This window comes from Blennius ocellaris (genome assembly GCF_963422515.1).
Source record: "Blennius ocellaris genome assembly, chromosome: 23".
Taxonomy (NCBI): domain Eukaryota; kingdom Metazoa; phylum Chordata; class Actinopteri; order Blenniiformes; family Blenniidae; genus Blennius; species Blennius ocellaris.
In genome coordinates, this window is record NC_137672.1 from 8,814,520 (window position 1) to 8,827,146 (window position 12,627).

General features: G+C 48.7%; 2 protein-coding genes across 2 annotated transcripts; one reads left to right on the forward strand and one right to left on the reverse strand.

Annotated features, from left to right (window-relative positions):
• Positions 1 to 234: 234 nt before the first annotated feature.
• On the forward strand, positions 235 to 7,253 carry acadvl (acyl-CoA dehydrogenase very long chain). The gene is made up of 21 exons (XM_080519190.1): positions 235 to 332; positions 587 to 676; positions 783 to 840; positions 1,613 to 1,687; positions 1,934 to 2,006; positions 2,094 to 2,158; positions 2,251 to 2,385; positions 2,476 to 2,620; positions 2,767 to 2,896; positions 3,016 to 3,141; positions 3,242 to 3,440; positions 3,848 to 3,952; positions 4,092 to 4,178; positions 4,262 to 4,324; positions 5,279 to 5,380; positions 5,828 to 5,925; positions 6,060 to 6,132; positions 6,226 to 6,298; positions 6,466 to 6,538; positions 6,654 to 6,729; positions 6,831 to 7,253. Exons 2-21 carry the CDS (start codon positions 603 to 605, stop codon positions 6,966 to 6,968), a joined length of 1,968 nt encoding a protein of 655 aa, XP_080375316.1. The 5' UTR covers positions 235 to 332; positions 587 to 602; the 3' UTR covers positions 6,969 to 7,253.
• A 622-nt stretch (positions 7,254 to 7,875) lies between these two features.
• On the reverse strand, positions 7,876 to 10,654 carry LOC308147273 (uncharacterized protein; the record flags this gene model as incomplete). The annotated part of the gene is made up of 3 exons (XM_080519379.1): positions 7,876 to 7,899; positions 8,471 to 8,620; positions 9,678 to 10,654. The coding sequence occupies 2 exons, from the start codon at positions 10,652 to 10,654 to the stop codon at positions 8,488 to 8,490; spliced, it is 1,110 nt and encodes a 369-aa protein (XP_080375505.1). The 3' UTR covers positions 7,876 to 7,899; positions 8,471 to 8,487.
• Between the last annotated feature and the right edge of the window lie 1,973 nt (positions 10,655 to 12,627).

The following is a 12,627-nucleotide window of genomic DNA, read 5'->3' on the forward strand; positions in this document are numbered from 1 at the left end:
TTTTCTGTTGTCTCCATGTATGTTTTTTTAATTTATTTAATTAATTAGTTGGCCCTAATCCTTTTCCGTAGGTAGATTTATATGATTGCGGCTCTGTAAAATAGACATAATAAAATGCATATTATGGTCTGAAAAGCGAATGAAGTGCCAAGAATAGCTTTTTGTTTGTTTTTTTAAGAACGCCCATGGGGGGGCGCTCTTGTAAAAAAAAGAGGGAACGTCTTGACGTTCCGAGTGAAGAAGAAGAAGAACCACTGACTGACCGACGACGTAAGCAGCGGCAGCAGCAGCCCGGCACTCAGTCGACGTATTCTAGTCTCTTTTTTTAACAGGTTTGCTCAATTTCTGGACATTTTACATCACTGATATAGGAAATCATCGTATTTAATCTGGATTCCTGCACTTTACGCGCAGCGAGAAGCGAGGATACAAACCGGGGACGTTACAAAACAACCCGCCGCTGTTATGCTAACTACTAGCCTTTGGCTTACTTAACCTCCACTGTCTCTTTTATTGTTAGTCTTTTGGTTTTTTCCCCTAACTAAGCCTTAATTTTATTTGTTGAATTTTTTATTATTTTTTCTAGCACTGAGGGGAACAAAATGCTGCTTCGTAAAGTGAGCCAATCTTCCGCATTGTGCGGCGCCATCCTCAGGATTCCTCCCGTCATATCTGGGTCAGTCAACGTTACATATTTCCCTTCGAACTTAAAATATTTCAATCCTACAATCATGACGTTTTTGGGGTTAAAATGTGGTGTTTTTTTTTTACTTGTGCTGCAGAGGTCAGCGTCAGGTTGCTGTGCCACACACTCGCCTCTACGCCAGCCAAGCCGCAGAGGTACAGTATTATACTATATATATATATTATACTATACTATTTAACATCGCGTTATGAGTTTGTGTGTGTTCCGTTGTGTCTGAGTGTGTGTGCCCCCGTCCTTGCTTGGACAAACCCTGACATAACGCAGTCAAGACTGCCTCTACTCAGGAAGTGGGGTAAAGTTCGCCGGTCACGTGACTCCCGCTATTAAAGGTGACACTGAATGTGGGTGACGCTGCTGCAGAGTTCACAATAACACTTTTATGAAAGACGTCATCGCTGACACACTGAGATTGATACAGTCATATAGACGCCTGTCGAGGCTTTAATTATACTTATGTAATGAAGTTGTTACTGCCTTGCTTCTTTGAAAGTTAGATTCCATCGTTCACATTCTTTCCTTTGGCTCCTTTTCTATTTATTTACTATCCACTGTCTGCTGGAGCGATTTAAATCCCCCCCACCGTGGGACAATTAAAGGATTATATGTCCGTCTGTACAAGAAGTTGTATAACACCGATCTCCCACTGCTGCCCACTTGGCATCGTCACCTTTCACCCACTCTGCGGCCCGAGATAAGTCCTTTTGGGCGTCTGACCAAACGTCTGTCCCGATTCCAACATGTCACATGTGTTTTTCATCAGGCATGTTGTCCTTACTGTTTCACCCGAGGTGTACCAAGCACCGCTACATTTTATTTTATTTTTTTCCAGCTTTCCCAAATTGTCATTTGAAGGCTGTTTTCAGTCTCTCCGTCTTGTTTGAACTCTGTGTGTCTTGCTCTTTGCAGGCCGTACTGGAGAAGCCTGCTGCAGTGGGCGCGGACGCAGCCACCAAAGTAGAAAAGAAGACTTCTGCTGCTGTTGTACGTATTCTGTCTATAATAATTTCATTTGATTTGTGTCTTGGTAGATCGAATTACATTTGGCAAATTCAAATCTCAGTACTGTTAGAATTAAATGGGCGTTGTGGATGTTTGGCATTTCGAGACAAGTCAGTCAACACCTACAGAGATATCAAAGAGATATCAGTGAAATCAAAACATGAAACTTGTTTATCTTCAGCCTGATGTTTATGTGCTGCTACTGTGTTCTTCCAAACCTCCTTGCAGGAGTCCAAGTCGTTTGCAGTCAACGTCTTCAAGGGGCAGATTGCAACCGCCCAGGTGTTCCCCTTTCCCTCAGGTAACCCGCCAGACACACACACACATCCTGTCTGAGCGTCTCGTCCGTGAAAGTCTCGTGGTGTGACCGCTGTTGTCTGTGCCCCAGCGCTGAACGAGGAGCAGGAGCAGTTCCTCCGGGAGCTCGTTGGGCCCGTCAGCAAGTTCTTCGACGTAAGCTCAAACGACACCGCCGGCGTCCTGCCGCTCCTTGTCCCCCCGGCTCACCTTCTCCTCCTCCGCCGCCGCCGCTCCTTTGTTCGCAGGAGGTGAACGACCCCGCCAAGAACGACGCCTTGGAGAAAGTGGAGGATCACACCATGGAGGGCCTGAAGGAGATGGGCGCCTTCGGTCTGCAGGTCCCGGCCGACCTGGGCGGCCTCGGTCTCTCCAACACGCAGGTGACTGAGCTGCCGGCCGTTTTAGTGTCGGAGCGGTGCGACGGCGTGGCGAGATTTTAACGTGAGGCAAAATTCCTTTTCACGCCGCAGTACGCCCGTCTGGTTGAGATCGTCGGCAGTCACGACATGGGCGTCGGCATCACCCTGGGCGCTCACCAGTCCATCGGCTTCAAGGGGATTCTGCTTTTTGGGACTCCAGCCCAGAAGGAGAAGTACCTGCCCAAGCTCGCCACAGGTAAGAAGCTTTTGTCGGCGTCGACGGCTCGAGCGCTGAGCCGTGTTGCCAGATTGGCCGGATCTCCCCCCAATAATAGGGCCAAATTGCCGAGAACAACCACAACAGCGACTGAGCTGCTTTTACTCGTTTCTCTGTCAATAAAGGCGAGACGATCGCCGCCTTCTGCCTCACCGAGCCGGCCAGCGGTTCAGACGCCGCCTCAATCAAGACCACAGCCGTTCAGTCGCCGTGCGGGAAATACTTCACTCTGAGCGGAGGCAAGATCTGGATCAGGTGAGGACAGAGTGTGGCAACGTCGTGCTTCTACCACTAGGTGGCAGCAACACACAAAATGTCCAGTTCACAAAGGGCTCTGCGGGACATAGTTTTTGTTGTTGTCTTTATTCTGTCAGCAATGGCGGCTTGGCGGAGATCTTCACGGTGTTCGCCAAGACGCCCCTGAAGGATCCCAAGACGGGAGAGATGAAGGACAAGATCACGGCGTTCATCGTGGAGAGGAGCTTCGGTGGCGTGACAAAGTGAGGCTGCTCTCCCTGAAGTAAGCCGCGACTCGGGGCCCAACGTCCCTCCGGCCTCTCTTTATTTATCTGTCCCGCTCTCTCCCCTCGCGTCCAAAAGTGGCCCTCCGGAGAAGAAGATGGGCATCAAGGCCTCCAACACGGCGGAGGTGTACTTCGACAACGTCCGCGTGCCCGCCGAGTGCGTGCTGGGCGAGGTCGGCGGCGGCTTCAAGGTGGCCATGAACATCCTGAACAACGGGCGCTTCGGCATGGCGGCGGCGCTCTCCGGCACCATGAAGAACGTCATCACCAAGGCGGTACGTTAAAAGCCTCCCGCCGGGGGGGGGTCGAGGCCTGCCTTTTAGCCGTTTCCACCTTGTTGCCACAGGTATCGCTTTTTGCCGCCCGCCCTTGCATTCCGTTTTGTTTCCGTCGACGTGGGCTGCTCGGGGGGAAATTCCCCTCGCCGGAGTCGACCGTGACCGCCGTCTCTGCTCCTCGCCGAGGCTGCAGGCTCTGAAAATGCAGTTTAGACTCTGATCACGTGCCTGAAAACTGACACAGGAAGTCTCGCCGAGACGAAGAGTGTTATGTCGGCACTCGCGTAAAACTCTCACGAGCCACGTCCTGTCTGTCAATTTTTGCTTGGTTTCCTGCCAGGAAATCAAAATGTTGAGTTGAGTGGCTGGAGCAGAACCTTAACCCTGTGAGGTGTTCTCCTCAGGTGGACCACGCAGCCAACAGAACCCAGTTCGGGAACAAGATCCACAACTACGGCGCCATCCAGGAGAAGATGGCCCGCATGGCCATGCTGCATTACGTGACCGAGGTCCGAGGAGCTCAGCACGCCACATTTAAACAACTCTTCCTCTCGTCTGAACCCCTCAATGCGACAATCTGTTTAGATTCTTGTTGCTACTTTTATTTTTTTACAAGATTGTTTCCCCTCATTCTGTGTCTTCCCACAGTCGATGGCGTACATGATCAGTGGAAACATGGACTCGGGAGCCACCGAGTTCCAGATCGAAGCGGCCATCAGCAAGATCTTCGCCTCCGTAAGCTCCGCCGCGCACTCTAACGTCTCCGACGCCGTTCGTTCTGTGGGAATGATTTTCACTGGCCTCTGTCGCCCGTTCAGGAAGCAGCGTGGACGGTGACTGACGAGTGCATTCAGGTGATGGGCGGCATGGGGTTCATGAAGGTGAGAGCTCACTTCACTTCCTGTTTCACACACATTTAGAAGCTGCAGAGAACAGCTAGACGTGTTGCAGATCGGTGTTCCAACAATATAAACACATATTAGACGGTAAAACTCATGAAATCGGAGAAACTGTGAGCGTATGGCTGGTGTCTTTTTATTAGCAATTTTTAAAAAAATTAAGAAATCAGTATGAGAGTTTAGTATCTCAAATAGTATCTGGTTCAAAATGTCTCCATTGTAGTGAATTAATCACTCCTGCAGGCTTCTTGTTATGTAATCGTGTCATGGAGCACGGTGTGCGTTTTTGATTCCGTTATTTTAAGCATTCGAAGGTTGTTTTGCTCAACCAAGTAACACGGGTGAGACTTTTACTTCCTGCTTTTATCGGAGGGGGAATCGCGTCGTTGCGAAACCAGCAACAACCCCCCCCCCCCCCCCCCCCACACGTTCATCGGGAACATTTCAAACTTCTCTCACGCACCGCAACTCTCAAACCACAGCGACGGTTTCAACCCAGGAACAGGAATGCGGCGTGGCGTAAACAACGTCGACCCGCTAAGAATAAACCCGACGCCTCACGGTGCAACGCGGCCCTCACGGGCTGTGCAGGTTACGTTCTGCGCCGTCGCGGCTTCGTGAGTTCTTTTTTTGACTTGAGGTTTTATTTGAAGAAGCGATGCCCTCGTGCCGAACAGAGAACTCAAACGGCACCAGGCTCTCGTTTCCTCTTCAGGCCTGCTGTTTTCAGTCCCTTTGTCGAAATTGCGCAAGAGACGCTTTCCTCCATGCGAGAGGTTATAAATACCAGCCGCCTGCTCGGCATGCAAATGTAGACGCGTGGCTCAAATCCGGGTTGAATTCAGGGGCAGGGGAGGAAAAATGTCAGGTATGAATGAAGCATTCTAAAGGTGTCCGGACCAGTGTCATGGCTTTTTGATTGTGTTGATTGTGTAGGACTCCGGAGTGGAGAGAGTGATGAGGGATCTGAGGATCTTCAGGATCTTTGAGGGTACAAACGACATCTTGAGGCTTTTCGTGGCTCTCAATGGGTTCCAGGTAAAGTCCGATATTTTTTTTTCCCCCTCTATATATATATATATATATATATATATATATATATATATATTTCAGGTTTTGATAAACTCCTCTGCTGCACTGACGAGATGAAAGAGCAGAGAGGAAGTCGTCGTCGTCGTCGTCTTAAACGGTCCTTCCTCTGTGTTCTTTAACCCTCCATGTTTTGTAACTTGCACATTTTGTTCCGTTTATTTCAACCCAAGTTGTGAAATAATAGTGAAACGTGTGTAAACATTACCTCAAATACAAAGGCTCTGGTATCTCCCTTGTTATCTACAATGAGGAATAATTAACTTTGTCATTGTAGTAGAACGACCACACTTTGTTGGTGACAGCAGAATCAATAGAGTAAGAATCACAACAGTGAGGTGCACGGTATCAAAGTGTTCCAGCGATGACATAACTGTGAACTCTGTTTCCGTGCAGAACGCCGGGAACCAGCTGAAGAGTTTACAGAAAGCCCTGAAGAACCCGCTGGGCAACGCCGGGCTGCTGGCGGGAGAGATCGGCAAGAGAGCCAAGAGGTCTCATAGAACATTTCTGCTTCTTGTTTCCGGAGAGTTCTTACTATGAGTGGAACTTCTCCGTCGACACATGACTCTGCGTGTAAATCCTACTTTTAAGTAACGGCCGTCTCTCGTCGTGGTTTTGTTTGTAGGAAGGTGGGGTTGAGCTCCGGTCTGAGCCTGCAGGGGACGGTCCATCCCGAGCTGGCGCACAGCGCCGACCTGGTGAGAACCAACCCGAGACCCCCCGTTTCGTAAAAGAATCAATCCAGCACCTTCCTTTAAACGTGAGTCTTTTAATTTAATTTGCCGTTCCAGACGGTCAAAGCCATCGAGCAGTTCGGAGCGGTGGTGGAGGAGCTGCTGGTGAAACACGGCAAGAAGATCATTGGTGAGTGACAGATTCAAGCTGGGTTCACTACTTCACCTTAGGACACTGGAACTGCATTTTTTGAAAATGAAATTGGGGATTTTGAGTCAAAGTGTGATAAATTTTCAGTCAAAATGACCAAAAAAAAAGTCAAAATTTCACAAACTTTGTGTCTCTTGGTGTTTCAGACGAGCAGTTTGTCCTGAAGCGAGTGGCAGACTGCGCCATCGACCTGTACGCCATGGTGGTGGTCCTGTCCAGGTGGGTCAACCAAACGTCTCCCGTCTCCCGTTTCGCTCGCTCTCGTCTTCCCGCGGAACCCCCGCCCCGCTTCCTGCACAGAAACGTAACGCCGCTTCTTCTCCCTCGTCTACAGGGCCTCTCGCTCCCTGACTCAGGGCCAGGCCTCGGCTCAGCACGAGAAGATTCTGTGCGAGACCTGGTGCATGGAGGTAAGACACGGCGAGGACGGTTTGATGTTGCGATGATCCTGGTGAATGTCCTGCTCATCCTTCCTCCCTCCCTCCCTCCCTCCCTCCCTCCCTCCCTCCAGGCTAACGACAGAGTCATGCGCGACATCAAGCTCCTCCAATCCAGCGAGTCCAAGAAGCTGTTCAACAACATGCGCGCCCTCTCCACCGCCGTGGTGGACAACGGGGGGGTGGTGTCCCCCCACCCTCTGGGCTTCTAAAAGCCTCACACACACACACACACACACACACACACACACACTATGCCAATGGTTCATAGTTCCGACTCTCCAAGACCTCCTGGACTTTAAACACGACGAACAAGCTCTAATCTGAACGTTTGTCATTTATTTATATCATTTAAACTAGAGGTTGATCAAAGTGTACGGGTGATATCAGGTTTGTCCACTCAGCTTGAATGCAGTCCTGCTTTTTTTTTTTTTTTTTCAGCTGCGACATTAAAAGTGTGGCATTATGTTCATTAATGCATTTCTGCATGGTAAACTCACTCGGTGCTCTAAACGACAGCCAAACACTTTGCCTTAGAAACTGGTGCCCAGATGTGTTTGATCACCAAGCTGCACTTTCATCTCCTCGCCGGTGGAGAAACTTCTCCTGCTCCTCACAGCTAAAAGCAGCAGGTGACCTGAACCGTCTGCAGTTGAACTCTGGCGTCTCGTGGCGTTCCTCTGAGGCGCGAGACCGACTGTGTGCGTAGGAGTGATGTAATGTACAGGTAAAGAATGGTAGAGCTCTTTGTTGTGATCAAAGTGCTTTTTAAAATAGATCAATGTGATAATTAACACACATGGTCAAGGTGATTAGTAAATCATTTACTCTGGAATGCAGTGGATGTCCATGTATTTGTACTGCAGTTTGTGTTCTCCAAATAAACATCTATACTATAAATGTCTGTTCTTCACGGCTCTTCAGCTACAAAACCTCTTATTTTCACCCACGTCTCCACCAAAGCCGCCGCCTTCTCCTCTTGTTCTCCGCCGGTGGGGTTTCACTTCTGCAGCCGGGCTCCTCGGCCGCTTTACAGGAACGCCAGTCAGCGTTTTGGCAAACGCGTCGCTGTGAAACGCTGAATTAGAACCCCCTTCCTCCTTTCGCACGCACTGCACACGCCGGCTTTGTCAAGAGATCCATCTGTGGGTGTCAGAAGACGTGCGGTTGAAACCATGAGAAGTTCTCACTGCAGCGCGGCGTGTAGAAATACCCCCCTGACAAGGCTGAACAAAGCACAATCGGCTTCGCCGCGAGAGATTTCTCCGGCAATCAACGCCAAAGGAAGTCATTTTATTAGTCAGACAACTGCTCGCTTTCACATTTCAATAGCTTCTCCAGCTCTGTTGCCGTTTCGCTCGACTCCTGTTTACCAAGGGAGGTTGATTAACGCGTCAGATATCCACCTTTTCGGCAGAAACTGGAAGGTACCCTCGTATATTCCCGTCTCTGAGCTTAATGTTCTGGCGTGGGAATCAGTTCTGATGGCGGATTCTTCAGAAACGCAGGGCAACGGGCGGCACTTCCACCGTTTCATGTCACAGATTAATTCCCTTCAAAGAGTAAAGTAGACGAAGGGAGTATTCCTGGGTTCGGAATGGGCCTCCACGTCTCCAGATCGGGAGGAATTGGTCCCGGAGATGACGAGGCTCCTCCTAGAGCTCCGCCGCGGCCCCCCCGACTTCCCGTCACAGTTTTAAATCCTCGCACTGACCACAGTTTTCCCCCCAATCAGGCGTCGTCGGTGTCTCCCCGGCATGAGCACGAGTCATGTGAGGCGATTCTGACGGCCGCCGGCCCAGTTTCCTCCTTCTCGTCGGGGACCTCGAGGGAGAGGACGGTCTGAGCTGTCAACGTTCGCTCCCTGAGGGGAACAAAGCGAGGTTTTAAAAACAGAAGCAATGAGAACAGTTTATTTTTTTCAGTGGTGGGGAAATTTCCAAAGTACAAAAAAGGAAGATGAATTACTTAAATAGGTCAAAGTCATTACAACAGTAGTCATAGTAACACTGAATCTCCCATGAGACAATCTCTGAGCTTCACGTATTGAGAAAAACGTTTCCAGCTCTACTTTTGTGGTGTAATTATCGCCTCAATTATCTACAAAATTTAAAAATAAACTCATCTTAAAGTGTGTAATGCCTGAAGAATCTCTCAATTTAAATGTGTTTTACGCAAATGTTTAATGTTATTGTGTCGTAGTGAAGGCTCTCTATGAAGTAGATCTCTGATGTCAGCAAAATCAATATAAGGCAGAATGTGACCTCGGACCATCAGGTGAACCATGAGATGATGTTCATATTGGTTTTCTCTCCACGCAGCAACATTTTTTTTTCTTCACATGCAGTTCAAATGAGGTTTTACTTATCGGTTATAAGTAGTTGCCATCTTTTTTTGTTGTTACTGTATAACATTGTTGGATTTTGGAAAAGCTGTATTTATCATCCAAACTGTGCATCCGACAACAACAAAAGTCTAGATCATGGTAAAAACATATTAATCTGTGGTAAACAGTCAATCCAATGTAACTTTCTTGCTGTGTTACTGGAAAACTACTGTCTTATTAACAGATCTCAGTGGGATTGAAGGTATTCTGAAGTTTAAAACTATCTTGCCTTTGCACTTCAGCTGCTTTTTTTCTATCCCTGGATTATAACAAATCATGGGCATTCGCTAATAAAAGCTGAAGTTGCTTTGTTTTTCCTAATCTAGCCTATTGAATGACATAATACAGATAAAGTTGTGTACAATTTCTCACTAAGGACATTTTGGAAATCATATTTCTATTATCATATTACAGAAAAGTGCAATTGCTTGTCTGATTTGTCTAAACCAAGTAACACATTTATAACTTGTGGTCAAACAGTTCGGAGGCCTTGGGGGGGTTAAAGTGATAAATGAGCGTGTCAGCAGGACCGGACCTGGTTCTGTGGCTCCTGTGGGTCCAGTCGTTCCTCACGGTCCGGCCCAGGACGGCCTTCAGGTGTCGGGCGCAGAGGGGGAACCTGTGACCCAGCTGCTCCAGCAGCTCCTCTTTGCGCAGACCGTACACGACGGGCGCAACGCACTGCGCCAGGCTGAAGAAGGCGAAGATGACCACCGCTGACAGCTCTTTGGTTCCGCGCTCGATGAAGTGGCGCCGGTGCAGGCTGGTCAGGGCGAAGCTGACGAAGTTGGGGAGGATGTAGACGGCCAGCTGGGAGCCGTGCAGGGCGATCGTCCTGCAGCCGGCCCGGTTGCGCCGGTTGAGCAGCCCGAGCCGCCTCCCCTCCACCAGGATCCTCACGTAGCTGTAGAGGATGAGGAGCGTGCACAGGCCGATGAAGACCACCTTCTGCAGCTGGCCTCTCCTCAGCTGCTCGGGGCCGCACTCCCCGCGGTCCTCCGGCCCTTCCCCGGTCCCGGTGCCCTCCGGGCCGGGCTGCAGCAGCAGGCTGAGCGGGATGAGCAGCGCCAGCGTCCAGGTGAGCAGCCCCAGCAGCCAGGGCCACGGCCAGCGGCCCCCGGAGCACAGCGAGCTGTAGCGCAGCGGGTGGCACACGGCGCACAGCCGGTCCAGGGCCATGGCGGTGAGCGTCAGCAGGATGTTGGAGGCGCTGCTGATCAGCACCGCGATCATGGCGAGGCACGCGGCGCGCGCGGGCCGCGCGCCCAGGTGCGTCTGGTAGTAGAAGAGGCTGCTCGTGCCCAGGTGCACGAGGGCGGACACCAGCAGGTGGAAGACCAGCGCGAAGCGCGCGTGGCGGCGGAGGCGCGCCTCGCGCACGATGGTCCAGTTGATGATGAGGTTGAAGAAGAGCAGCACCGAGAAGGACGCGGTGGACACGTAGAAGCGCACGCCCGCGTAGTCCTCCACCTCCACCTCCACCTCCACCTGCGAGCTGCTGTTCACTGACATTATTCCTGATGATGATGATGATGGTGGTGATGATGATGATGGTGATGATGGTGATGGAAGGTTGATGAAGGAAAGTTTGTCCAACTCATGATCCTCTCTGTCTGCTCTCTCACTGAAGACTGACTCCGTCCTCCACCTCCCCTCCTCTCTCTCTCTCTCTCTCTCTCTCTCTCTCTCTCTCTCTCTCTCTCTCTCTCTCTCTCCCCCCTCTCTCTCTCTCTCCCTCTCTCTCTCGTGCCCCTACAGGTTCAAACTTGTCATGGATATTTGGCTTTTTAGCCTAAAAGTTTTAAAAGTTTTCAGTGAAAGTTATGGGGGGGAAAAAAAGTTCACGTGACAGTGTGAATCTATCATGTAAGTAGAATAAATGAAGTAGAAGTTGATTTTACTCATCTCAAAGAAATGATTGAAACAAAAGCGAATAACGGCAAGAAAATCAATGAAAATCAACGTGTCAATAACTTGTAACGTGTCCAGTGTCGACCCAGTCTTATTTTGATTTACTCCTGTTTGTATTGCTGGACTCAACAAGTTGTAAGCAGAAGTGCAAATGTGGTTTTCGTGAGCAAGCATGAACCATGGAATAAAAACAAGAACTTGAGACACACAGAACTCTGACACGTTTGTGTCGAGGAAGAAAAACTGATTTCTTTAAACAAAGTAAATGCATAGACATTCTTTTCAAAACGTTTTAACGTTGAATAAATATAAAACCGTAATAATGACATAGAGTTTTGGATCGTTATGTCACCTCTTTTTTTCCCACATGTTTATACAGTTTTTAATAAAAAATAATTAAAAAAAGAAGTTAACTTTCTAAGCTCTTGGAAGCCCTCTGGTGGTCATCTGGGCTCTATAACACCCGCATATGTTGGACAACAGGCGTCTGGCAGCTCTCTGTGACCTTGAACATCAATCACAACTTTAACAACAGCGCCTTCTGCTGTTCACACGTGGACCTGCTGTCTGCTGAGGCGTCACACTCTTCTAGAAGTGCGGCCCCTCAGGTCACTGAGGTTCTGGGTACAGAGTTATGAGCCTCTTTATTTCTTTTCTTTTTTTTTTTTTTTGCAGACGTCCCCTGGTGACTCGGTCAGTGGTGTTTGGAAGATGGAGAGAAAGAGCAAGGGTGGTGCAGAGAAAGCAAGAACTGTCCAATTTAATTATCAAGTCAATTAATTCTGTGGCATTGTGGCATATGACATAAAATGATATAATCTAAATATTAGTATGGCGCGGCACCACATAAGAAAAGAAGAGGTATTTCATAATGGTGGTGCACTTGTGTTGAAATAAATTGTCATTATGATGCAACCCTGACTTTAAATGAATTAGAATCATTTTAGAAGCATACACTGTTGTAAGGACACATACTACTGTTGAAAAACCATTAGAAAAGTGAATTTTGCATAAAAGGACCCCTTTACGATCACATCTATATGAAGACAGTCGAGGGAATACCTTTGGCTATATAGTGTAACTTTACTTTCTTGCTTCAGAAATGCATCTTGTGCTGATTTGAGGTCTCTTGTCAGAGTTGGATGCTGAGCTGAGAGGCAGTGGCAGGACAGGATGCTGCTGCCACCTGCTGCTGTGACAACTGCAACACCCTCCTTATTCTTTATTAAGTCAACCAAACCTCAGTGGCCACATTCAGCCTGAGAGGACTGAACCACTGAAGTATGTCAAGCGTGACAATATGCAAACAAACTGCAACTCATAATGGAAAATATTAGTCAAACCTGCCCTTTTATCGTCTTCACAGCTTAAAACATGCCACTCATACTAAACCAGAGACATTCAAAAATGAGGTTTTATTGATAACCTTTTCACTCTGTTGGGGCCAGATTGGTCTCATTAAATCAATATATATACACCAACATTCATGGTGTTTGTCATGGAATTTAACAGGCTATGCAAAACAAGTCCTCCATATAGGCGACCAAACTATCTTTCACGTCCTTTTATATAAC

What these genes read in the sequence shown, in the direction of transcription:
- acadvl (XM_080519190.1), top strand. Translation starts at nt 603, where the DNA reads ATGCTGCTTCGTAAAGTGAGCCAATCTTCCGCATTGTGCGGCGCCATC. An exon ending in CCTGCCCAAGCTCGCCACAG is followed by an intron (nt 2,621 to 2,766) that starts GTAAGAAGCTTT and finishes CTGTCAATAAAG; the next exon opens with GCGAGACGATCGCCGCCTTC. An exon ending in TCAGCAAGATCTTCGCCTCC is followed by an intron (nt 4,179 to 4,261) that starts GTAAGCTCCGCC and finishes TCGCCCGTTCAG; the next exon opens with GAAGCAGCGTGGACGGTGAC.